The sequence below is a fragment of the Lagenorhynchus albirostris genome, chromosome 16, assembly GCF_949774975.1.
Source record: "Lagenorhynchus albirostris chromosome 16, mLagAlb1.1, whole genome shotgun sequence".
Lineage (NCBI taxonomy): Eukaryota > Metazoa > Chordata > Mammalia > Artiodactyla > Delphinidae > Lagenorhynchus > Lagenorhynchus albirostris.
The window spans coordinates 39,752,101-39,778,537 of record NC_083110.1 but is presented as its reverse complement, the minus strand read 5'-3'; the positions used below and the strand labels follow the sequence as shown (position 1 = coordinate 39,778,537).

The following is a 26,437-nucleotide window of genomic DNA, read 5'->3' as shown; positions in this document are numbered from 1 at the left end:
CAGCCAGAACCAAACGTACTGAGAAGCAGCTTCAGATCTAGGATTTATTTCATTTGCATCTCACATGCCAAGAAGCAGAGATAATTTCGCAAGTCAGGTCATCCAAAGAATAAGAACTTAGAGGTATCTGGAAAAGTCACCTCAACTGTTTCAACAGGGATATCCCTTCTCACTCCTGAGTAGGTGAGTTAGTGTCCTAGGGCTATCATAACAAATTACCACGAATTGGGCAGCTTAACACATCAGAAATGTATTGTCTCACAGTTCATGAGGACAGAGTCAGAAATCAAGGTGTCAGCAGAGCCACACTGCCTCCAAAGCCTCTAGGGGAAAATCCATTCTTGCCCCTTTCAGGTTCTGATTGTTGCAGTCAATCCTTGGTGTCCCCTCGCTTGTGGCAGCAGCATTTCTGCTTCTGTCTTCACATGACCTTCTTATCTATAATGCATGTATTTCTGCATGTCTACTCCTTTTCCTATAAGGACACAAGTCAGATTTAGGGCTCACCCTAATCCAGGATAGCCTCATCTTAACTGTTACATCTGCAAAGGTCTCATCTCTAAATAAGGTCATAGTCTGAGGTTCAAGGTGGACATGTATTTGGGATGGGGTGGGGGTGGGGGACACTAATCAACCCACCATAGTAGGAAAGAAATCAGGGGAAACCTAGCTTGGCTTCTCATCTACTCCCTTGCTACCAACACGACTATCTACTAGTTCCCCAAATTTGTGTCTTGATGCCCCCTTTTCTGACCCTGTACCTCTTGACTTAAGAAAAATCTTAGTTGGAAAGTCCTTGGAGTCACTGTCTTGCCCCGTGAATCTAAACCCTTGGGCAAGTAATCTTACTTCAGACCTGGACACCCAGGACAATGGACCCGGTGCTCCAACACTCTTACTTAGCTAGGGGAGGGTGTCAACCCAGTGGTCAACATGAATGAGATCTGGACCAGACTAGCATGGCATTAATTTTCAGCTCTACTACCAACTAATGAGGTTTTAGGAAAGTCACTTTAGGAAAATCTCAGTTTCCTCATCTGTAGAATGGGTATGTATAACTCACAGGGTTACTGAGAGGATTAAATTAGGTAATAATTGAACGTTTTTAAATAGTAGCTTTAGTAGTAGCAGTAAAGGGAAAGAATCACAAGACCCATGGGAAGGCTACAGTGAGCTCTGCTACCTGGTTTACTGGGAGGAGTATGGCTGGGGTGGAAGGAAATCAGAACTCCCTCCCATGTTCAGATTACTCCGGAAATGGTAGGGTCTTCCCACTGGACCTGAGAGACCTATTTTACCTGAAGCAAGAGCTTGACTGAAAGAGAAGTGGAGGTGGGGAGAGAGATCTGAAGATCTCAAAATGCTTAACAGCTCATCCTTGGCTAAGCTGAATACTGCTTCTCTGGAACTTCAAGGAATTCCTCCGGGTTTTGCTCCCAACTATCAACTCCTCTCTCACTACCTGTCTCCTTTCCTGGTAAAAGAGTGAAACTAGGGCTTCCCTGGTGGCGCAGTGGTTAAGAGTCCGCCTGCCGATGCAGGGGACGTGGGTTCGTGCTCCGGTCTGGGAGAATTCCACATGCCGCGGAGCGGCTGGGCCCGTGAGCCATGGCCACTGAGCCTGCGCGTCCGGAGCCTGTGCTCCGCAACGGGAGAGGCCACAACAGTGTGAGGCCCGCGTACCGCAAAAAAAAAAAAAAAAGGAAGAGGCTTTAGTTTCCTTGATGCCTCTGGGAATTGCCTGGTTACCCTCCCCTCTACACGGACCATCATCTCCAGCCCCATTTAAAACATCTGTTCTCATTTTTAGTTCCAGGAATCTGTTCTTCTACATCATAGCTGGACCCTTCCCTTCTTTACCATCTCTGTGATGGGCAGATGGTTCAAATGTTTAAACCTGCTCAGCCTGGCCTGAGCATCTGTGGCCTCTCAGACCCAGGTTTCCAGAGCTCCTCCTGAATAAGAAACAAAGTTTCAACCCACAGTCTCCCCAGAATTCTAACTCTAAGCTTTGTTCATGGGAAGTCCTAGGAGTGAGAGCCCAGTTACAAGCCAGTGCTGATGTTTCCACTGGGAAGTGGTCCAGATTGCGCAAAAAATTCAGTTTGGGGATCCCCAGACCCAAATGTTGAATTTCACTCCATATCAAGTTTCATTTCTCAGCTGCATTGAGGAGCATCTTCATCAGAGGTGAGAGGACCTTGGTTCAGCCTGGGGCCCAGAGCCATGGTTAAGGCAAGTTAACACGTCTCCCTCTGTCCCCCGGTACTAGGCATGGTTACATCTCATCCTCTGCTGTGTTTCCTTCTCGACTGAGCAGAGGCACAGCGTTCACAGTAGTTCTGCCTCTCCTCTTACTAGATGATGTGTTGGATGTATGACATTTTGCTACTCATCTGATCCATCAATTCTTTTTTTAAATTTAAATTTTACTGAAGTATGATTGATTTACAATGTGTTAATTTCTGCTATACAGCAAAGTGACTCAGTTACACATATATCGGTTATAGATATATCTCTCTATATATAGATATATCTATATATACATTCTTTTTCATATTTTTTCTGTTATGGTTTATCACAGGATACTGAATATAGTTCCCTGTGCTATACAGTAGGACCTTGTTGTTTATCCATTCTATATATAATAGTTTGCATCTATTAACCCCAAACTCTTTGTCTGTGAGTCTGTTTCTGTTTTGTAGATGTGTTCATTTGTGTCATATTTTAGATTCCATATATAAGTGATATCATATGGTATTCGTCGTTCTCTTTCTGACTTACTTTGCTTAGTATAATAATCTCTAGGTTCATCCATGTTGCTGCAAATGGCATTATTTCATTCTTTTTTATGGCTGAGTAGTATTCCATTGTGTGTGTGTGTGTGTGTGTATATATATATATATATATATATATATATATATATATACCACATTTTCTTTATCCATTCATCTGTCGATGGACATTTAGGTTGTTTCCATGTCTTGGCTATTGTAAATAGTGCTGCTATGAACATAGGGGTGCATGTATCTTTTCAAATTATAGTTTTATCTGAGTATATGCCCAGGAGTGGGATTGCTGTGATCCATTGATTCTTGACACAGCAGGGACCTCAAACGAGACTCTTAAAACCAGACTCTTGAGTAAATCCCAGGTTTTGAGAAATCAGGACCTCTACAAGAAGTGAGAGGAACTATGAGAGGAAGGGGTCTTCTAGGGGCAGAGATGTGGTCCAGCAACAGTCAGGAAGTAGAAATGTGATGGCATGGTGTGGGGGGGCAGACATGATTGGATCACAGAGAGATTTCTCTCTTAGCTGGAGTCTGAAATTTATGCAAGTGAATAAGTAGAAAATAAGGTCTGAAAGATAAGCCAGGGTCCTTTTTTGGAGGTCTGAGAAATTGGTACTTCTATCTATTGAGGATGAAAACCATAATCATTTTCAGAGCAAAGTAGAGGAATCACTGGGATTTATTTTAATATCAATACTTATTGAGCTACCCAGGCTACAGGAAATAGGCACCCTTTTACTGCCTTACAGAGTCACTCGATCATAGGAAAGTGACCACGCGCACCTCTATAGGAGCATCGGCTTGTCTACACCTTGGGAAGACCTAGTTGCTGACAAAGAGTTCACTGTCCTTGAGCCAGACTCCTGGTGTGTGCACTTTGCCTCTTTCCTCTCTCACATCCCATGTCTTTGCTCCACCTTCCTTTATTTATTTTATATTTTTAATGACTCACAGGCACAGATTGCTAAGTACCCATGGAGCCTGATGCTCCTGAAGTGTTCTCAAGCTCCAGAGAAGTGAGCAAGTCACAGAGACCCACCCACACAGCCCTTGGAGCAGTCTGGAGTGCAGTGTGCAGGGACCCTAAAGCCACTCACTTCCCTTCTAGGAAGGACCCTAAAGAACCCGCTCCCCACCCAGGACACACGATGATTTGTGCATGGTGCTCTTCATAGCAGCAGCGTTTATAGGAAGAGAAGTGTTAGATAAATCACGGCCCATTGTATGATGAAATGGTGAGCATGCTCTCAGACGCATTTTTTTCTAAGAAACTTGAATAATGTGGGGAAAATGGGGAATTCCCTGGTGGTCCATTGGTTAGGACTCCTCGCTTCCAGTGCAGGGGGCATGGGTCCGATCCCTGGTGGGGGAACTAAGATCCCACACGCCATGGTGCAGCCAAAAAAACAAAATGTGGGGAAAATGTTTCTGTTCAAATAATAAGCAAAAATCAAATCTCTGCATATTTTTATATATATATATATAACTATATATAAATAATAAGTGAAAATCAAATCTCTGCATATTTATATATATATATAACTATATATAAATAATAAGTGAAAATCAAATATATTTTATATTTATCTATCTATCTATATAAAATTTTATATAAATGATGCCCCCCAGCTTTGTTAACTATGTATGTAAATGTATGCATCTATAAAAGACCAGAAGAAGATATGTTTAGATGTTAACATGTATTTGTCCAAGTGTGGAAATTTAGAGTTTTTATTTTCGTCTTTATACTTATCTATATTTTCAAGAGTTCCTACAGTTGAACTCATATTAATTCCATAACTAAACACAAAAGGTGTTACTTAAAAAGAAGAATAAAGTACTATACTTAACAGCTGTTTCTCGAATACTTATTACATGCCTGGTACTGGTCTGTTCTAAGTGAAGAAATAGAGAAAGAGAAAGGGGGAAAAAAGGAAAACAAAGCCCAACTTTCTTCCAAAAGGAAAAAAACACCCCCTCACGTCCTGTACTGTGTGGGTGGATCACAGGCTGGGCTGGAGAGAAAGACATGCTTCCTGCTGCAGAAGCTGAGCTCAGGTGCTTGAGACCAGGTCGGCCCACACCCCGGGAGCATTTCAAAGTGAGGGTCTGGGACTTCCCTGGTGGCGCAGTGGTTAAAAATCCGCCTGCCAATGCAGGGGACACGGGTTCGAGCCCTGGTCCGGGAAGATCCCACATGCTGGGGAGAAACTAAGCCTGTTCGCCACAACCACTGAGCCTGCACTCTAGAGACTGCAAGCCACAACTACTGAGCCCACGTGCCACAACTACAGAAGCCCACGGGCCTAGAGCCTGTGCTCTGCAACAAGAGAAACCACCGCAATGAGAAGCCCACACACCGCAACAAAGTATAGGCCCCGCTCACTGCAACTAGAGAAAGCCCGCGTGCAGCAACGAAGACCCAACGCAGCCAAAAATAAATAAATGAATCAATGAATCAATAAACTGAGGGGCCGTTCTGGTCTGCAGGGTCCTGGCAGGCACCCAGCTGGGAGGCAGACCTCTGATTCCAGGCCCAGACCTGCCCCTGCATCTGGGTGTCAGGGAGCCTTTCCCTAATCCTCCAAGTCCCCTCTGTCCCTTCAAGTTGCCACAAATGAAGACCCCAAGACACTCTGTCTTGCAGCTGTGAGATTCTCCTAGATAACACAGGCTTGCATCCTTCCTTGACGCATGCATGCCTTTCTCCCAGATCCAGCTGTCCAATACAGATGTCCTCACAGCCCAGTTTACAGTCCAGGTCTAGACGTCATGGAGGCAAGAAGGCCAAAGTTCAGGAAAGGTGGATTTGCTTTCTTCTTGCTCAGCTATAAACGATGCCGTTCTGAATAATAAACTGGGGATAATTACTTTCAAACCCCCTTAGATCCCCAGGATCACCACCTGCTTGATTTCCCAGGGGTGTAAGGCGATCCCCTATGGCTCCAATCACTTCCACGTGCCTGCTGAGCAGGGTCTTCTCCTTTCTGGCTTTGTTTTGTCTTCTTCCTCTCTGTCTCTTTACAGATCCTTTTGTAGAGACTACATTCTGTGCCTTTTGCAATGATGCATATTGGGAGCAAAGCGTCTGTCCCATCTGTGTGGTCTCTGAAAGTGCACATAGAACCAGCCACAGTGTCCACATTCCACAGGCTCCACCCCACACTGAAGCCCAGCATCACGTGTCAGGCACAGGGCAAAGGAGCCACTCTCCTCCATCCCTTTGCCCGGCCCTTGGATTACCTAGAAGACGAAAATCAGCACTGCCACCTGCTTCCCTAATGAGGCCACGAGAAGGATCAATTGCACTTCCCCAGGTAAAAGAGCTCTGAGATTTTCGAGGTCTTGTGCAGGGGTAGCCATGGTTATTATTAGCTGGGAGATGGTCATGACTCATAGGATACAATTAGAGACTGATTCCCTGCGAAATCCCGTGGCCCGGACCACAGCTGTGGTGAAATCGGGCTGCAGTGAGGCCAGCGTGACCACGGAGTAGAGGGACAAAGCTGGGAGGAGAGGAGGATGGACGTGGAGGGAACACTGAGGGGAGGGATGCAGGTGGCTGCGTGCAGGTGCACCAGCCCGAGCTCCCAGCCTGGGACACACAGAGCCTGCCAGCACTGGACAAGCTCAGGGGGCCCCATCCTGTAGGAGTGTGTGTTTGTAAACTCTTAGTTTGAAGGTTTCCCATTTAAATTCCAGTTGAGAGTGGAACACAAACTTTAAGAGCGTAACTGTGGTTGTGAGAGGGCTGGTGGGTGTGAATTTCAGTGGGTCACGCCTGGTCTGTGTCCTTGAAAAGATCATGTAATCTCCCAGTGCCTCAGTTTCCTCATTTGCAGTGTAACAAGAGAAGCAGCCTCACTGGGTTCTAGTCTGCTCACACACATTAATACATGGGAGCCCCCTCACCGAGGGGTCTGGCACAGAATAAATGTTAGCTATTATTACAGGGATGCCTATAATTTAAATTTAGATCAGTCCACGGTCTACAGCTGCAGTCTGAGAGCCTTCAACTCTCACGTTCCTAAAATGAGTGCCTCTGCCTGCACATCACAGGTGGGCACAGAGCAGGTGATCAAAAATCAACCAGGAAGTGCTAGAGACATCTCGTTGGCACTGTGCCCGACCACTATACATGCAGGGAGGAGTCAGAGACCCGCACACTCAGCAAGCCCCAGGCCAGCAGGGGCTTCGAACAACGCCTGTGGGGAAGCAAGACAAAAGGCGGGCAGAGGAGGTAGGCCCAGAAGTCACCCGGCTCGGTGTTCAGGGGACTCCAGCCACCTGCCACAGATTTGTAACTGGAAGTGCAACCTCCCAGCTCCACCCCTGCCCCTGTGTGACCGCCCAGGCCGTTGACTTTCTCTGGACCCCACTTCTCAGGCTCTGAGAGAACAAAACAACCTGAGACGAGGACCAGCTTTCTGAGCACTGTTGGTCTAACCGACCAAGCACTGTCACCTTAGGAGGTGGGGCTGGGCTCGCTTCCTGCACTCAAGCCTTTGGAAAGGATGAGACACATTCACAGTCAAGCCTCCTGCCACATAACCAAGCCCAAAGCAGAGGACAGCAGATGCAGAGGGCCAGGCACAAATGATGGAGAAACCTTCCCAGTCAGCTCTGGTGGACAAATCTGGAATGGTTTTCTGCATTCAAGCTGAGCCTTTATCATGGATCTGATATAAAAACTGCAAGTTAAAAGAGGGAGGGTGAGAGGCACTCCAGGAACGAGAGAAGGAAGAGTCTGGAACATAATCAGGGAATATTTATTAGTTCCTCTGCATATATGAACACCGAATTATGCTAGGTATATGCAAAGATGAGTAAGGAAGGAGTTCCTACTAGGCGGGCGGAGACACTTGGGAGAACAATGGGATGAAGGATGCGATAGACGTGCGGGGAGCCCCACCCGTGGAGATTTAGGGCTGGGGAACCAACGGCTCTGGTCTGCTCAGGACTGTCCCAGTTTTAGCATCCACAGTCTCACGTTGTAGAAAACCCCTCAATCCCCTTCAAACCAGGGCAATTACTTCCCTACTTGGGGCTTGGTGATTTGGGCTGAACTGTGTCTCCCAAAATTCATATGTTGAAGTCCTCACCCCCTATACCTCAGAATGTGGCTGATTTAGAAATAAGGCCTTTAAAGAGGTAAGTTAAAAGAAGGTTACTAGGGTGGGCCCTAATTCAACATGACCAGTGTCCTTATAAGGAACAGAGGCTGGGACAGAGACATGTACGTACAGAGGAAAGACCTTGTGAAGACCCAGGGAGAAGGTGGTCATCTGCAAGCCAGGGAGAGGGATCTGGAACAAACCTTTCCCTCATGGCCCTCAGAAGGAATCAACCCTGCCCACACCTTGACCTCGGGCTTTCCAGCCTCCAGAACCGTGAGAGAATAAGTATCTGTTGTAGCAGCCACCCAGACCATGGTATTTTATTATGGCAGCCCTGGCAGACAGATACACTGGGTAAGAGGTAGCCTTGAAACAAGATGGGGGTCATTCATTCAAGGGGTCCAGCATGTGAGAAGACACAAAAGTGGCAGTGACATTGTGGTTTAGTAAAACACCAAAATAGGTGGTCAGTCCAGAGACACATCCAGGACTCCAATAGTTAAAGCCACATGTGCCAAACTGAGGAGTTTGGGAATTGTCCTCAAGGACGAGGGGATGCTGGGAGGTGAAGTGGGGCCTGAGACATCTGATCAGGTTGGAGTTTTAGCCAGTTTCTCTGCTGGGTAGAGTAGGAAGCAAGTGGGCTCGGAGAGACCCAGTGGAGACACCCAGCACAGCTGATGGAGCGGCTCAGAACCCTGCTGTTCACTTTCACCTTCGTCTCTTACTGACACGTGTCTTCAGCACGTTCCTCCTGGCCTACAGCCGTCAGTTTCCCCAGAAGTAAACAATACCCAAAACGCAGGCCCCCAGGAGAGCTAACGCAATCATTTTCAGGCCAGAACTCTTCCAGGTGGTACCAAATCTCACTCGGGTGTGGAGTCCTGGAGAGCAGGTCCCCCCCCCCCACTTTTGCTTCTGTGGCTTCTGCTGAAACACTGGTCAGTGAGCAGGTCTGCGGGCTCAAGTCAGAGCCAGGCGACTGCCAGAGACAAGGCTAATCGCGGTGCGCTGAAGACCAGGCTCAGCCACATGTGCTGAAAGTCCACTCGGAAATGTCTGTCTGGGCCTCAACAAGTCCCTAAAAACCAGTCGACCACACACGGGTGGGTGACTGGACCACTGGGCACTGGAGGGCTAATTTAATGTTTTAAATGTAAAGCTTTTAATGTTTTAATGTTTCAGTATTTCAAATCTGCAAACTTGGCAGATTTACCAAAATATTTATTAAAGTCTCTAGTGATTTACATTTGTTGGATTGGCAGGGCCTAAGAGAGCTGTAGGAGTCTGGGCTGTGAGGCCTCCATATTCTGCTGATACTGCCAGCCCCTCCCTCTCTGAGTCAGGCAGTCCAGGGGGATCCATGTGCTGATTGCCTTTGCCTGTCCTCCATCAGAGAATTCCTTTACGTCCCGGTGCCCTCCAGGATCCCTACAGCAGCACAAGTGAAACATCCCTTAAAACATCAATAAGCTGATAAAATCATCACATCCAGTAAGATTGCCAAAGTCTCAATAAGGAATCAAAAGAAACAAGGTGTTGATAAATCTGTTTATTTATATGGTCACTGAATTAGTCATTTTGCCAATTGATTTGTGACTTAATTGGCTTTCATTGAATTGGAAGCGCAGCTGGGGACAGCCCAGAAAAAGAGACAATGAAATCTGCAACACTCCAGTGGGGAACCGGGCCTTGAGCAAGGAGAGAGAGGGAGGCACCGGGAATGGATGTGGCCTATGGCCGCTGAGCCTGCGTGTCCGGAGCCTGTGCTCCTCAACGGGAGAGGCCACAACAGCGAGAGGCCCGCGTATCGCGCAAAAAAAAAAAAAAAAAGTGAAGAACTGTCTTCCCTTTTTTTTCTCATTTGATCCTCACACAGTCTTGTGAAGCAAGGCAAGTCTTTTAATTCCATTTGCAGAAGACTGAACAAGCCTAGAGATGTGGCTTACCAAGATTAAAATTAAGACTTTACAAAATTTAAAGCTCAAACCCAATTTTTTAGAGTCTAAGCTCCATGTTCTTGTCTGTTTCACAGGTGAGCTCTCAGTAAAGGATAGACAGACCCAGAGGATGGACCACTATGTTCTCAGTGCTTTGCACACGGTAGAAATGTATCTTTAATAAATGAATACTGATGATGACAACGAGGATGATAATAATTAAAATAGCTAATATATATTGAGTTTGCAGGAATTATTTAATTTTCAACCATATGTGATAGTTCATATTATTAAACCCATTCTGCAACAGCATGATGGAACCAACAGACCTCGTAATGAAGCATGAAGAAGAAAACGCTGGACCAAGCAATGCTTTCCCCCAGGAAAACTGCAGAGAGTAGCTTGATTGTGTAACAGGAAACCGCGTCTGTAATCCAACCCCCGGGTCCTCAGTTTATACTCAGGTTCCTGGGCCACGTGGTTCAAATATTTAGAGAAATTCTAAATAGTCCAACTGTGCCTGTTAACTATTCGTCCTTAGAGGGGATGCTGTGGGGAAGGGACCACTATCCTCACCAGTTTCCAAGTCCCAGGGCTTTGCCTGTCCTGGTGCCTCGCCCATCACTTCTGCCCCATCCTCCACTCCTCCTGCACTTGTACGATTGTGCAGGACCTCTTTCCTGGAGACAAGTATCTGCTTTCTCATTTCAGCCTGCCCAACACACCACAACCAGGGCAATCTGCTTTAAGAGGATCTCAGATCACAGTACTCTCTGGCTCAAAACTGCTGCGGGAGCCCCCAGTACCTGGGAGCAAAGGGTCTCAAACAAGAGCCTGCCTCAGAGCTCGCTGGGCCCCCTCCCCAGAGTTTCTCATTGAGTAGGTCTGGGGTGGGACTGAGAATTTGTATTTCTTGTAAGTTCCCAGGTGGTGCTCGTGCTGCCCAGGCTGCTGGTCCAGGGATCACATTTTGAGAAGCACAGCTTTAAATAAAAGCCAAAGCCTCAACCTGGCATCCCAGCCCGTTTTCATCATCAGGTGGCAGTCCTCGTGTCCTGCCTCTACTTCCATGAAATGTCTTAGGCACATTCAGCTGTTAACAGGGCTGCCATGTGTGTTCCTGCCTCTGCATATCCACTCATCCTGTGTCCCTGACAGAAATGCCTGTGCCTCTCCACCTTCCCCACATTCCCCCAGCTTCTCTGCACATCTGTATCTTACACAGATCCTTCCCCACTCCGCTCCAAGCCACCTGCTTCAGGAAACCTTTCCTTACTTCTCTGAGCAGGACAGGTTCATTCCTTCTTTGCTCTTAGAATAATTTATCAGCTCCTTTCTTCTAGTACTTATCAATTTCAACCTCAATTTCTGGTCCTATACATCTGTGTTTTATGTGCCCTGCTAGAATGTGGGCTCACACAGAGGCAGGGTATAGCTGAGCTCGTTCAGGTCTCCTCTCTGCTGCTTACTAGCTGTGTGAACCACCACTCACCTCAGCCTCTCCAGATCTTAGTTTCCTCACCTGTAAGAGGAGAGGAACAATAACACGTGATGGTTTTGAGCACATCTGAAAGTGCTTTCATACTCCTTCCCTTAAATATGGCCTGACCTCCGTGATGCTCGCAGCTGATAGAATGCAGTGGAAGTGATGCTACGTGATTCCAAAGTGAGGTCACAAGAAGCTGGCCAGCTTCTGCCTGGTTCTCTTGGGCTGTTCCCTCTCAGCACCCAGTCACTCTCCATGAAGAACCAATGCAGACGTTCCAGCTGACGGTCCCAGTGGAGGTTCCGTGACAGCCTCAGCAGCCAGACCTGTGAGCGAGTGAGCCTCAGGTGACTTCGGCCCTCACTGCCACCTGAGACACGTCCATGGAGCGCTTCCAGCTGAGCTGAGTCCACCCAGAACCACAAGGATGGATAACGAAATGATTGTTCCTGCCGCACGCCGCTAGATCTGAGGGTGATTGGTTCAGCAACAACGATAACTACTCTACATGCTTATTTGAAAAGTTAAATGAGACAATGAAAGAGTTTGAGTACAACCTTATACAGTAAGCACACTGAGAGGAGGCGTCTTGTGGTGCACGCCCTCGGCCATCCCCTCAACCGGACCCACATTAAAATTTTAGGTTCTGCCTATATGCCCTCTTCCAAGTTGTCTACTCTGTCACACAGATTAGACCCATGGTACACAAGCCACGGGCTTCTCCCAAAGCTCAGAGCAAGGCAGCAGTTCTCTTGACGGATGGTCCTACCCAAGACCTAGAACAAATGTGACCTTGACCATCCCCTCTTGTCTCCAGTAAGGAAATGCGTTCAGAGGCTGTGTGATGATGCCAGGGCTCTTGGCACAGACACGATCTTCAATCTGTACTTCGTCTGGCTCCTTAGATAATTATTGGGAAACTTTACCCTGTGTCTTATCCTAGTTCTCAAAGGGCCATTGTGGATTTTATAGTGGGCAGGCTGTAAGACATGGACCCACATTCCTCGACACGCTTCCTGTTGAGAGGTGGTCTACACGCCCTCCCCCTGAATCTGGGCTTAACCAACAGAGCATGGAGCAGTGACACTCTGTGCTGGGGCTCAGCCAGGACAGGCCCAGATGCTTCAGCCTTCCGATTAGGTCTCTCGGGATTGTCCCTCTTGAGCCCCTAGGTGGTAGGGTTCTCTAGAGAAACAGAACTAATAGAAACAGAACAAATAAACAGAACTAATAACATGTTTTAAGGAATTATCTCACCTGATTGTGGAGCCTGGCAAATCCAAAATCGGCAGGTAGGTGGATAGGCAGGCTGAAGACCCAGGGAAGAGTTGATGTTACAGTCTTGAGTTCCAGGGAAGTCTGGAGGCAGAATTCCCTCTTTGGGAGAGGTTAGTCTTTTTCTCTGAAGGCCTTCACCTGATTGGATGAGGCCCACCCACATTACGGAGGATCATCTGCTGTATTCAAAGTCTACTGATTTAAATGTTAATCTCACCTAAGAAAAAAGAAAACCAAAACCACAATAAAACAAAACAAAACAAAAAAATGCTTCACAGTGACATACAGACAGTGTTTAACCAAATATCTAGGTACTATGGCCGTGTCAAGTTGACACATGAAATTAACCATCACAGGCCCTTTCACTTGGAATCCAAGAAAGGCTACGTGGAAAGGCAAGGCCTTCGTGCTGTGGTTGGCAAGTTACAGTGGAGCCTAACCTGCCGGCTGTCTAGCCCAGGTGCCAGACATTGAGAGAAGGCACCTCCGGATGACTTCCGTTCAGCCCTCAGCTGTGAGCATCACTCCTGGCCATTCAGTTCTTTCCAGCTGAGGCCCCCAAGTGCATGGAGGGAAGACCAGTCACCCCCTTCTTCCCTGTTCAAACTCATGAGCCACAGACTCCATGAGCACAGTGAAGTGGTGAAGTGTCTTTATGTCACTGTGTTTGGGATGGTTTGGTAGACAGTAATACATAACTGAACTACTCACATCTTTAGGAGAAATATTCCTACATAGTCCTCAAATATTGCTGAGGGAGGATTTTGTTGGCATGGCTGAAAGCCTACAGCTCCCCAAACAGTACTCATTACACCAAATACTAAGACTTCTCACCTCTTCCTGTCTCATCTTTCTTTGTTTTCCTTCCCCAGAAATATAGCCTTCTCTGAACCAGCTCAAGAAATCTCAATTTTAAAGGGTTAACTCCCGAGTTCCCCTCATTCCATCTTCTCGTGTTCCACTGAACCCTCAACAAAAGAAGTCTATAGGATGGATCCGTTAAAAGCTTTAAAAGGAATCCAGTTATATATAGGCTCTGGAATTTATATTTGATAAATTACTTAGCTGAGGCTCCATCGGGGGTTACTCTATTAATAAAAAGAAAAAAAACCATCATAATTACTGGAGTTAGTGAGTGATTCTTTCCATCTACAGGGGCTCTCTTGTGAATTTCATAGTTTCCCTTGAGCTGGCTGTGAGCCACTTGTGATGAAGGACACTGAGAACATACACAAATAAGAAGATTGCTTTGGAAGGAAATGCATTTCTTTAGGGAGGGAAGAGAAAGGAACAGACTATTTGTTTCCCAGACTCCACCGCCCAGCCCAGACCGGTGTAAAGAGCCATGCCCACTTTTGTTGAGGGGAGGGAACAAGGGGATGGAACATCTGGCTCTCCACATCCCGCCTGCAGAAGGACTCTAGGCTCATCCTTTCTCTTTAAACTTTTCTGAGCAAGAATGTTTGGAAAAATGTCCTTAGAACCTTGGTGTATCTCTAAGATATGAAAATGGGATTGCAGTGGGCAGCGTGGGGCATCCTTTCCACATGGGGTGTAAATGAATCACAATCCAGCTGAAAGAGGCAAGGATGACCGTCAAATGGATTAGACGAAGGGGACTCCTTGATCCCACCTTTTCCCCTGAGGGAGCGGGGAGCCTCAGAGCCCTGCTTTCTAGTCCAAACTCAGCTCCTGGTGCCATTTCTTAAAAGGCACCTAAAAAACTTGAACAGTACGGAAGAGATCCATGGCAATAGTGAAGGAATTAAAAGACACGTCCCAAAGGAAAGAAGGGGACATAATGCAAGTTAGTCCTCAACAAGACCTGTCGCCCAGGTCTCTCTCATCACCTGCAGACTAGGGGAAGAAGGGTTGAGGTGCCGAAAGGGCATTTGAGACGTTGGTCCACTATAGAAGTTCTGATCAAGACTTTGACCGCGTGTAGATGGGAGGAATTTCAACCGCCTTGGATGAAAGAACCAAGATCCAAAGTTAACCTACCAACCCAGAAGTATGTACACAATTTAGCAAGCCCTACTGCAGAGAAAAAGACAGGTGAGAACTTGAAAGCCTTGGACATGCAGCAGTCGTGCATCTTAGGGCTGCCTTGAAGGTTACTGAGATCTTGGGGCGTGTAGATCAGCGGCAGCCTTCCGAATGCACGCACACTTCTCCTCTGCACTGCTCAGGGACCAGCCCTTTCACCCACATTTTGGAGACTGTCGGTCTGAAAAGGCAGAGCCGCAGGGCAGAGGACAGGGCAGCCGTGGGTGCATGGGCAGTTAAGAGTGCCTCCACGGGGTGCCAGCTACAGGTGAACCTGGCCGTGGCAGCTGCCCAGATCTAGCTTCCCAACCTGACCTGCCACATCTCATTTCTTAGTTAAACTAGCGTAGCTTCAGGGCATAACTTTTCTTGCATTTAACTTTCTGTACTTTCTTCCAAGGTGGGGCTTGGAAGCATCAAGCTAACGTAGATTCCTCTGAATTTCCTGTACATCGTTAAGTTGTCCCTGGGGCTCTTTGGGGGAAGAATCCCATGACTTTTTTTAGGGGGTAGGGGGGACTCTGAAAGGATAAAAAATTACATGTCCTATACTTTTAAAAATTAATCAATCTGTTCTTACATTCAGATTCACACCAACCACTCATCCCGCCCAAAAAGTGGCTTCTTAATACAGGGTCACCTGGAACTTGACAGAACACAGGACGTGCTTTCGAATTTCAATAAACTGGGGAAAGAGAGAACTTGGATTTCAGGGACTTGAAGGAAATGACAGCAATCTGCCACAAACTCTTAATTAGTGTACTGCATGTTGAAGCTCGCGATTATTTTTAATGACCTCGAGTCATGAATCCAAAGTTTAAAAACACCAAAATTACTTAACTAGCAATAAAGTCAGAGTGCGTATTGGAAGAGCAATTATTTATTTCTGCTCTGGAATTCTTTGGAAAGGGTTTGGACGTACTGACCTCCCTGGGTGCAAGCTGGTCAGATGGAGTTCCCTGGTGACGATGTCTCTTTAAGGGGTGTTCATAGTGAGCTCTGAGGAATAGCTCCCCTTTTAGTCTGGTTGCTAGGAGAAGGCAGCAGGAACAGCTGGGAGGTCTCCTGCAGTTTGACCACTAGAGGGTGGATATTCCTTTCTGCCCCAAGGTCCGGGAGGGAGAGACACCATGGTGCTGCCAGGACATACTTCCCCAAGAGGCTACATCAGCACAAGAGGGCTAGGTACTGACTACACAGGAAAGTCACATGGAAGTACCTCCAAAAGGAGATGTCATGTGTTATATGATCTTGGCCCTCCACAATGGGTGGGGTTTGAATATGTTGAGAAATGACCCTTTAGGCAGGGGAAAGAACAAAGGTGAGCATGTGGAGAAGGAGCTCAGAGGAGCCAAACTGGAAGACCTCCAGGGGCATCCTCCTGGAAAGGGGGCGGGGCGCAGACTGGGAAGGTCTGGAACGTCAGAGGGAAGGACTTACTATTATGTTCTCCAGCGTTGGGGAGCGCTAAGTGAGAACCCAAGCGAGCAATGTAGTGATCAGCTGTGGAGTCACCGCAGGCTCCCTGCTTCAACCTAGTGAGCTGTGCCACCTCTAAGCTCAGTTTTCCTCTTATTTATTTATTTATGTATTTATTTATTTATTTTTTAATTGAAATATAGTTGACCTACAAGAATATGTTAGTTTCAGGTGTACTACATGATGATTTGACATTTGCATACATTATGAAATGATCACCAACATAAGGCTAGTTACCATCTATCCCCATACAAAGTTACAATAGTATTAACCATATTTCTTATGCTGTGTATTACATCCCTGTGACTTATTTATTATATAACTGGATGTTTGTACCTCTTAATCCCCTTCACCTATTTTATCCGCTCCCCCATTCCCCTCCCCTCTGGCAAGCACCCCTTTGTTCTCTGTATCTATGAGTCTGTTTTTGTTTTGATTTGTTTGTTTGTTTTGTTTTTTAGAATATAAGTGAAATTCCATGGTATTTGTCTTTCTCTGTCTGATTTATTTCACTTAGTGTAATATCCTCTAGGTCCGTCCATATTGCCACAAATTGCAATATTTTATTTCTATGGATGAATAATATTCCAAGGTGTATATACACATACACACATATATATATATATATGTGTGTGTGTGTATATACACAGCACATCTTCTCTATCCATTTTTCTATTGATGGACAATTAGGTTGCTTCCACATCTTGGCAACTGTAAAGCTACAATGAACACTGGAGTTCATTTCTCTTTTCAGATTAGTGTTTTTGTTTTCTTTGGGTAAATACACAGAAGTGAAATTGTTGGATCATATGGCAGTTCTATTTTCGGGTTTCTGAGGAACCTCCATACTGTTTTCTATAGTGTCTGTACCAATTGACATTCCCACTAATATTGCACAAGGGTTTCAGTTTTCCTCTTATACAGGGATGGGGGAGAAATAGGGGTACCTGCATAACGTGGTGACTTTGATGAGCAGGTTGATACCATGTATGTGAGATGCTTAGCACAGGGCCAGGCACACAGTAGGACATATGTGTACGTGTCAAATATTAAACCTTGGCTTGAGAAAGATTTAGCTCGTCAAATGCATTGGAATGGAGGAAAACTGAAGAGGGGGACAAATGAAGATGCTACCGCATAGTGCTGTTTGAAGAAGAAGACGAGTTGGGGCAGCAGAGAGGGGACAGGGAGGGTGGCAGGGGTGGGGCTCAATGGGCTTCACAAGGGAGTGATTTCCATTTAGGTGGATGGTGGTGTCTGTTATCAATTTATTCACTCAGTGAACAGCCATTGATCACCTGCTTCATGCAAAGGACCTAGTAATGTGTGGGGAGGTGGAGGAATACTGCAGAAATACAATTGCTTTCCAAGCAATCCTTCTACTTCTCATTTTTGATGCATTCCTTCTATTTCTGTATATTACTTGATGGTCAGAGGCCAGATTTTAGTAAGTTTGAGGGGTCGATGGGGCATCAGGCTGGAGGTGGTAATAGAAAATGTGAGACTGAATTTTGGAAGTGAAATGAGGACAGAGTGGAGATTTGGGAACGATTTACATGGAACAATTGGGCTAGATAAGCTCTGGGTGGGAGACTGCGTAGGAAGCAGGGAGAAGAGGGCTGGACAGACCCGGCAGGGATGGTGCTAAGCTGCCTTATCTCTCTTCTCCACAAAGAGCACACACTAGAAAACGGAATTTCTGGCGAGACCCATTCCTGGAAAGAGAGTGCTTCTGACTCGGGTGTTTGCAAGCAGGGGCTCCACAGAAGTTCTAACCTATGAAACTTCATATGTTGATCCCTTCAAAGTACCTCTAGCTTTTCAAAGTTCCATTTTGTTTAGTTGGTTTTACTCCAGAGAAATTACGTAATCACTCAGCTCTTCCTTTGCTTCTTCCTCGGTGTCTCACCCTCTCCTTCATTTTCCTCGTCTTATTTTCTTCCGCTTTTCACCCTTTTTCTCATGTATCCCTATTCCCTCCCTCCCTCCCCTCTTCTCTTCTCCCCTCCCTTCCCTCCCCCATGGAGATTGAGTCAGGAAGGAGGAAAGTGTCCACACTTTCCAGTTTGTTTTCCTGCACTGGAGCTGTGGCTTCAAACCAACAGAGAAACTCTTTGGGAGAAAGAGACCCCCGAGGATTCCGCCCTTATCAAAGGCACATCAGCGTCCGGGCAGTGGACTTCCTGTTTACACAGCTCTCCCCCTCTGGGAAGGCTCAGCTGAGCCTGGCCAGCTGTGGCCTGGGCAAGCCGCCTAGCTCCAAAGCCCAGCATCCCACTCGTCGGTGTCGGGCTCAGGCTTGCTGGAAACCCACAGCATCCACACCTGTCCTCCGCCACACCTGAGTGTGCTCCCCACACCTGAGTGTCTTCGGTTTCTGAATACCCACTTCTCCTGCATCCCCAGTCTCTCTCCATCAGGTGCACTGGGGGCCTGCACTCTTCAGAAGCCAGGCTGGGACACTTCCTACCTCTATTTCCCTGTTGTGTAACTGGTCCACAGGGGGCATGGCTGCCTGGGCTTCTCTGGGCTCTCTGGCCTGGAGCCAGGGCCCCCCTGTCTCTAAACTGTAAGGCACTTGGGGAATCATCACCCATCCTCACCTATTTATTAACCCCCTACTATGTTCTCTTCACTGTCCTAGGGGCCTGCTGACACAGGTGGAAATGAACAGGCTCTCTGCCCTTACACGCTTACGTTCACAGACAGACAATGAGGGAGAAAACGTCAAATGATAAACGGGTTGGGGGAAGTTAGGGTGCAGGCAGGACTGAAGAGGAGAGGGTGTCTGCCTGAGGACCAGAAGAGGGCTCCCTGGGGGGGCTTCTTTAAGGTGGGGGTGAAGAGGGGGCAGTGTGGGAAGATGTAGGGGACAGTGCTCTAGGCAAGGGAACCCTAAGTACAAACGTCCTCGTCCTGAGGAGGGAGCAAGTGGGGCTTGGTCAAGGGACAGAGAAATGGTGGGGAGATTGGATCTCAGGAAACAGGTGATGGGGTGTTTTTTGATGAGCACTGGAAGGTAACCAGAGGCAGAGCTTCCTGAGCCTGTGGGTGGGCTCTAGAGAGATGCTTGAATTTTATTATAAAGGCGCAGAAAAAAAGCATTGAAGAATTTTACTCAGGGAGAAGGGTATGAACAAATTTATATTTTAAAGATCAGTCTGGCAGCTGGGAGCTGTTGGATGCCCAGTAGAGGGTCTGGTGCCAGAGAGAACCCCACTGGTGGACACGTGTCCTGCAGCTGGGCCTGGGGTTGCATAGTGGACACCAGGAGCTGAGCCCCGAGCCACGCAGACCCTACACCCATGATCTCCGTGATCCTCCCACAGACCTGGGCCATAGATGTGCAGAGGGAGAGTGGCCAGGGAAGGACAGAAACAAGAGTGTGCCACAGTCCATGGAGACCAGCTGTCCTTCAAGTGCCATCCCGAGAGGCTCCCGTGCGAGCCTTTGCTCCCAGCTCATAGGGGTGGGACAAGGAAGTGGCTTCGGTCTTTCAGGCCTGGAGACGTAGAGCTTCAAGATGACCGTTCCTACCTTCAGCTCCGATAAACCCCTGATGGACAGGGTCAAACACATAGTGCTTTTTCCACTGAGGCCCTCTGACCACGGAGGAGTGGTTGGATGGACAGAGACGACAGGGTGCCTTTGTAGGGGAATTGTCCCGTGTCCTGTGGGAGCACTGAGCTTGAATCTCATTCAGGAAAAGACTGTTCCCGAACAGCAAACGTTTAAGATGGCGGCCCCCAAACTACACTGAGCCAGACACAGAGCCCTCGCGTGACCGACAGCAAGATGCTTGTCCCAACTGACCACCAGGCTGGCGGCTGGAGTCCTGGGAAGCTTACTGGAGGGAAGCTTTCCTCCTCAGACATCAGGTGGTAACACTCTGGGCATGAAGTGACCTTTGAATGACTATAGATCCTCAGACTGCGGATCTTCTGCCAACCGTGGCAAAGCCCTTGAGAGGAGGGCTTGCCACCCCAAGGCAGAGCAAATTGGGCCTCAGGTATTTAGGGACCCTCAGCTGAGGATGGACAGAATAGGGGCTGAAGACCTTGGAGCAGCCCAGGCCAGACTGGGACCAAAAATGCCTCTTGCCACACATGCCATGTGAAAAACTAGAAGTGTGTATATCGTCACCCATTTTTGTACTCACGATTGCTCAAGGTATGGAATAGCATTTATAATAATTATAGGAGAATTATCTCCATGTTTTGAGGACTTGCTGGGTGCTCATTTTGCTAAAGATTGAAAATATATTATCTCATTTAATTCTCTCCACAGCTGATATTCTGCCAATGACAAGGTTGGGGTTCAGAGAAGTTAGGTGACTTCTCTGAGGTCACACAGGCTGGAGCCCAGGTCTGCCTAACTCCAAAGCCTGGCCTTGTAGCCTCTGAGCTTGAGGTAGACCTTGAAATGAATGCAGAGTAAAGTTATAACCTTCTCACTCCAGAGGGTGAATTGAGTCGTTCTTGGCAAATCCTTTTGCATCATCATAATTCGCTGAGTTAAAATCTTCCCCTGGGTATTTTATGCACAGATGCAGGGACCTGGGTCAGTTCTGTGTCCCCTTGGGGGTTGAAACCTAGGCCCAGAGTGGGCCAGGTCAGGGAGCAGCTCTCCGCCCCATGCAGCATACTGACTGCTGCCTTTCCTCGCTTCTCCTCTTTGCTGTTTACTTCTTCTACTGTAAAAGTAACATGGGCTTGTTATAAGAAATGCAAACATCATGGAAAAATATAATCTGAAAATGTGAAAGTAAACGTAGCAATCAGGGTCCCAGCAGAGATGAGACGGCACACTCCAGTTAACATCATTTCAGGAGAGTTTAATAAAGGAATTCCTTACAAAAGTGCAGGCAGGACACAGAGTCACCTCCCCTGGAGAGGAGGGAGGGGAGGGAGAAGTCACCAGATACAAAGTCAGGGAGCAGGCCTGGACAGAGGGACAGAGTTCCCACCTTCCATCAGCAGAAGCGGGCCAGGGGGGTGGGGGAGGTGGGATGACTTGGCTCAAGGTTCCAGGGAATAAACATCCCGTCGTCCTCAGCTCCTGCTGGTGATGCTGGCAGTGGTGTTGGCCAGGTTGGTTCCCAGGGCAGAGGTCAGGCCCAAGAGTGTGGGACTGGGTCTGGAAGGTGACAGAAGATATTCCACACAGTGCCCCAGAATCCCATCCTATAAAGTAACCTCTATTGGCAGCTATGTCTCTAAATACCATCTTAGGAACTGAGTGCTTGACACACTCACTAAACCTGGACCGTTCCTCCCAACCAAAGCCCCCGCAGCCCACTGCCCTCAAGTTCTGCAGGGCACTGAGTGAGTAGCATGAGGTCGGCCATATACACTCAGAGAATCCCACTAATCAAATGAGAGGGAAAGAAATTAATGCAGAGGAAGAGGGAGCAGCAACACAGAGGCTGAGTCCTCAGTGACAAGCTGAGAAGAGGAAGAGGAGGGTGCCCATGGCTGAAGGCAGCAGATGGGCAGGACACCTGCCCCAACACGGCTGCAGGGCTGGCCCTGCCTCTGCCTCCGGACACCCCTCCCACTTCCACGTGCCACTCTTTCCCCGAAAGCCCTGAAAGCTTCCTGTGCAGCCCGGTGAGGTATAGGCAACAGCAGGTATAATGAGGCACGGGGGCCCAGAGGCTGTGTGAAGCTATTAGAGTGTTTGATTTAGTTCTCAAACAATCCCTGGGGCTTTGTCTTTTCCCCAAGGCAAAGCATCCCAGGTCCAGAGCACAGGCTCGCTGTCATCCTGTGGTCCTGGACCTGCAGCGTCACATCCCCTGGGACCCGTTAGAAATGCACCTGTTTGGGGGCCACCCAGGCCTGCCGAGTCAGAAGCTCTGGGGTGCTGCCAAGAAATGTGTCCTAAGAAGCCCTCTGATCACCTCTCAAACTTGAGCACCTGTGGTCTACAGCAGTGATTTCCCACCATGAGTTTCCCTAAGAGCAAAGAAAGTACTGCCACCTGGTTCCCAATCCCAGACTCTGATTTTGTTGCTCACAGTCTGGGAATTGTGGTCCTAACGTGCAGCTCGGGCTGAGCCCCTGGACTGGGCCTTCCTCCAGGAGGACTCTGTTGCCTCTGGACTTTCTCTTCCTATCTCTTTGCTTTCCCGTATTTCTTTTTACTAAATCCTCTTCTTGGATTTGCCTTCTCTTTTTTTCATCTACTCACTGAAAACAAGTTGGGGTGATAATCGTCTTTCCAAACATGCACTGCCAAAAAAAAGTGCCTGAACACGATAGATCCTTGTGAGCAAATCCTCTGGGGGTTTTGCACAGTATGTTAAAAATAATGTATTCGATTTTTCCTAATGCTTCAGCCTGTAGTCTTGGGGACTTACAGTGTTCCATATGAAACTTGCCAAATGATTTTTTTTAAATAAAATGAATACTACAGTTTATATTAATGTATTAACATACATTACAAATGTAACCACATGAAAGTTTTTAGAGAAATATTAACTTACCACATTATTCAAATTATGTCAATTGGACCAATGCAAAACCCTCAGGGCGTGTAAGCAACAGCAACAAAAAAGGTACTGCTTTGTAAATAGTTAACAGGAGACAGTTTTGCTGCCTTTCTTCTTGGGATAGTAGATCAGGCTTTGGCTAAAGACAAGGTAAACAAACTTGGACTTGGCTGTGTGACAGGAGAAAACTTCCAGAGAGACAAGACCGAGGAATGCCAGCTGCCCGCAGAGGCTGTCCTACCAGGGACAGCTGGGGTGCGGTGTGGAAGAGAGTGCCTGGTGGGGCTGGCAACCAGGGGGAGGACAGACCACAGACACAGACATGTGAACAAGGGAGTGAAGATGATGTGGAGATCTGTGCGTTGTGAGGGAAACAGGGTGGAGCAGAAATGCTTATCACGGAGGCATCTTGGTGGAGGGGAGGGTCCAGATGAAGGATCAATAGAGCCATGGGGTGGAAGGTCTGGGAAGAGGCTTGGGCAAAGGAAAGATGCATTTGAGGACTCTGGTGAGATGGTGTGATTGAGGATGGGGAAGGGAAGTGGGGCTGCAGAGGGGAGCTGTGGGAATTTCTTGGAGGGTTTCAAATAAAGGATGTTAGATCCACGCAGAGCATTTTTATTTAGTGCCTACAATGAAGTCACACTTTCTTGAGCACACAGGGAACCCCAAAGCAAGGTGAGGCTGATCTTTCTTCTCCAGAATCTAACACGTTGCTACCTTTGAGATACTTTTCATTCTTCTGTGAGGGAAGACACTGAATCCAAAATCCTAAAAGGCTCAAGACCATTCCAAAGGCTCTCCTCACATTGTTTAAAATTAAATGTTTAATATTATTTTGTAAATTATGTTTTCCTTCCATCCATTTCCATTTTTGCTTGGTTTTTCCCTCCAGGCTCTTCTTAAATCACTGCATCTCTTTTCTCACCATGGATGACGCCCACCGGCCACGTCCAGGGAATCAGGTAACCTCTTTTGTTTCTCTTTCTGGATGCTGGGAAGTGCAAAGGTCCGAAAACATGTCTTCCCTTGTCCTAAGCATTGGGGGCACACCCAAAGAGTCACATATCAGGCTGGAGTTACTCCCAAAGGTTGGCAGCAGTTCCCTGACTCATTCATTTCAGGTTTGGCTGGGTCCCTGAGACGGGATTTCTCATGTGTCTTTAATTCCAGTCACAATTCCAAGCCCTAACCCGCCAAAGATGCCTTCTTCTGTCTTTTGTTTCACTTTGATAGTGAATCGTGCGAGCATGTGAGCAAAAACAATGGAGAAGTTGCATTTAGTTGCTGGAAACTTCACAAGTTTGTTCCACTTTGATCTGATTCCTGTAAAACAGCCCACGGTGTGTGTTGGGAGAAGAGATGCAAGTCATTTCCAAGCTGCCTTGGACATTCTGTATGTGTTTCTAAGCAACCTCTGGGTGGAGACCAGTTTGAGCGGTGAGTGACTTAGGTTGAGGGGAAGAGGTGGAAGACTCTGTCTGCCTGTCTTATTTTACTTGGAAACCATTTTTAATTTTAAAAGATTTTTGCATAAGAGGCCATCTGGCTGCTCTGAGAAAGGATCTGTAACACTGGCATGAGGTGGTGCTGGGGTCCCCTGGCAGGACAGCTGGTGAAATGAAATTGCTGAAGCTGGAACAGTTGGGAGTGAAGGATGAAAGTTGGGAATTTGAACTCCCAAGAATACATATGTTCAACGCTGTAAAGATCTGTGGTTTGTGAACCCTCAGCAAAATTAAGCAATGGTAAAATCCAGATAGAAGAATTTCAGTTCAAGATAAAGGAGCAAAAATGATTTTCAAACCACGTCCTCATTAGCAGCCTTATAATCAGATGCGCCACGTGTGTTGAAGTGTCACAGGGATGGGCAACTCTTTCTGGGTCCAGCCCAGAGCACAGTTGTCCCAATGCTTCCAGAGCTGCAGGTCAGGGAGCTGCAGCCGGTGGCAATTACATAACCTCAGTTGTTTGTTTAAATATTTTCTTCAGCGAGTAATTAAAATTTCTTGCAATGAGCGAGTGGTGGACCCAAGATGGAGACTTAGGAGCTGGAAATTTCCATGAAATTGGGCAGAGCTGGTGACTCTTGATGATGGGCCCAGGGGAACAGGGCCCAAAGCCCTGGGTGAGTGGGAAATCTTGGAGAAGGGCTGAGCTAGGAGCTGGGGTCCCTGTGGATGGGGTGAGACTACAGACAGAGAGCAGCATGGGGATGAGGAAGGGAAAGGAAGCAACAGGCTGAGCCCAGGGTGGGTGGACTGTGGGCCTGTGTACCCTAAGGCCGAGGACAGAGCCTAACCACATGAATCTGAAAAAATTCCTGAATCCTGGCTTCATGAGAACATCCTGCCCTGGGTACTTCAAACAGCCCAGGCCACCCCAGGAGAAGCCCACTGGGAGACAGCCCTAGGGAAAAAGCTGAAGGGGGGGTGGGGTGGGCTTTAACCCTTTATCCCAGTCTGGTCTCCAGCAAAGGAACACCCTCAACACAGACAGCTGAGGGGATGAACGTCACCAAGAGTCCCTGGCGCTTCATAAAGATATGGGTTTGATTACAAATGGAGGACGTGGGAGGCAGCCCTGAAAAATGAAAGAGTCTCATGCTGGCAGCTTTGAGGGGCAAAGACAGGGAGGGGAACCCCAGCCCAGCACCGCACTCCCTGGAACCCAACATATCACGCTGCAGAGCCCCCATTGCTAGCCTTCAAGCCCACACCATGCAGAGATGGGGTGGCTCTGGGCCGCGTCTGCCACTGATCCTGCGTGGCCCTGAGCAGCTCACTCCCTTTGTCCCAGCTTGAATGATGAGGTCACAGACCTAGAGCAGCCAGCCCTGTGTGGCACATAATCAGCATGTGGGGAACGTTAGCGGGCATCATTTTCGTCCTTGTTATTCCTGTTATTCTTTATCAGCCTCTACCTTGGCTCCCTCCATGCTGCCTGCTCAGGGCAAGGTCTAACCCCCACCCCTTCTCCAACCCAAGAATGCATTTCTTCCACCCACACTCCTGAGTCCATGGCTGTGCGTGGCTGGGGGTATGTCAGTCAACAGGGTCACGTCCAGGAGACACTTCTGCATACGTTGCATGTGCAGACCCCATGAGAGTCGCAATCACGTCACCCCTCTATCCCTGGGCAGCCCCCAGCTAAGTGGATGGTGAAAGAGTGTCCACTGCCTTTTAGGCTCCAAGTGACTCCCTCCTGTCATCATAACCCCTCCCCACCCCAGCACCTCCCTTTCATCCCTTCACGGCTGATGGTTACTTCTGAGACACACAGGAAGGAAGACTAACTGGTGATACAGATGGTGCAATAAAACATGTGGAGACTCAAAGTTCTGTTACTTTTACACACATGGCTTGGGAAAGTGCTTAACTTGACTTTTCTGATGTGCAAAGTAGGAACACCATCTCCCTTGCAGTGAGCACCCATTAGTGTGTGTTGTGTGCCGGGCACAAGGAAGATGCAATGAATGCAACGTTGGTACCTTCCCTGCACTCAGGCGCCTGCCCTGCCCACCTCCAGGGCAATCCAGGGTTGTCCCTTCTCCCCTCTCTGTGAGCTCCAGATGAGGAACCACAGACAAGGAGACCAGGGCTCAGGGAGGTACAGAGGCTTCCCTGGGTCCCCAGTGTGGTCTGGGACAGGTGGGCATTGACTGTGGGTCCAGTGACTCTTCAAAAGCTCTGGGGATTGTGATGTCTCCTCTTCCTGGGCCAGCTGCCCTATCTTGTACCTGGCCTCTGGGGAGAATGAGGGGCCCAAGGCTGGGCCAGGGATTCAGATAGCCCAGAAAGCAGCTC

The 26,437-nt window shown here is 47.8% G+C and overlaps 1 protein-coding gene across 2 annotated transcripts in view; it reads right to left on the bottom strand.

Annotated features, from left to right (window-relative positions):
* Nucleotides 1–20,951: 20,951 nt before the first annotated feature.
* CXCL12 (C-X-C motif chemokine ligand 12) overlaps nucleotides 20,952–26,437 on the bottom strand; it is a 28,278-nt gene continuing 22,792 nt past the window's right edge. For both annotated transcript variants that reach the window (XM_060125342.1, XM_060125345.1), the window contains one exon: nucleotides 20,952–21,274. In XM_060125342.1, coding sequence (XP_059981325.1) covers nucleotides 21,190–21,274 — 85 coding nt within the window. In that variant the 3' untranslated portion in view covers nucleotides 20,952–21,189. The remainder of the gene's footprint in view (nucleotides 21,275–26,437) is intronic.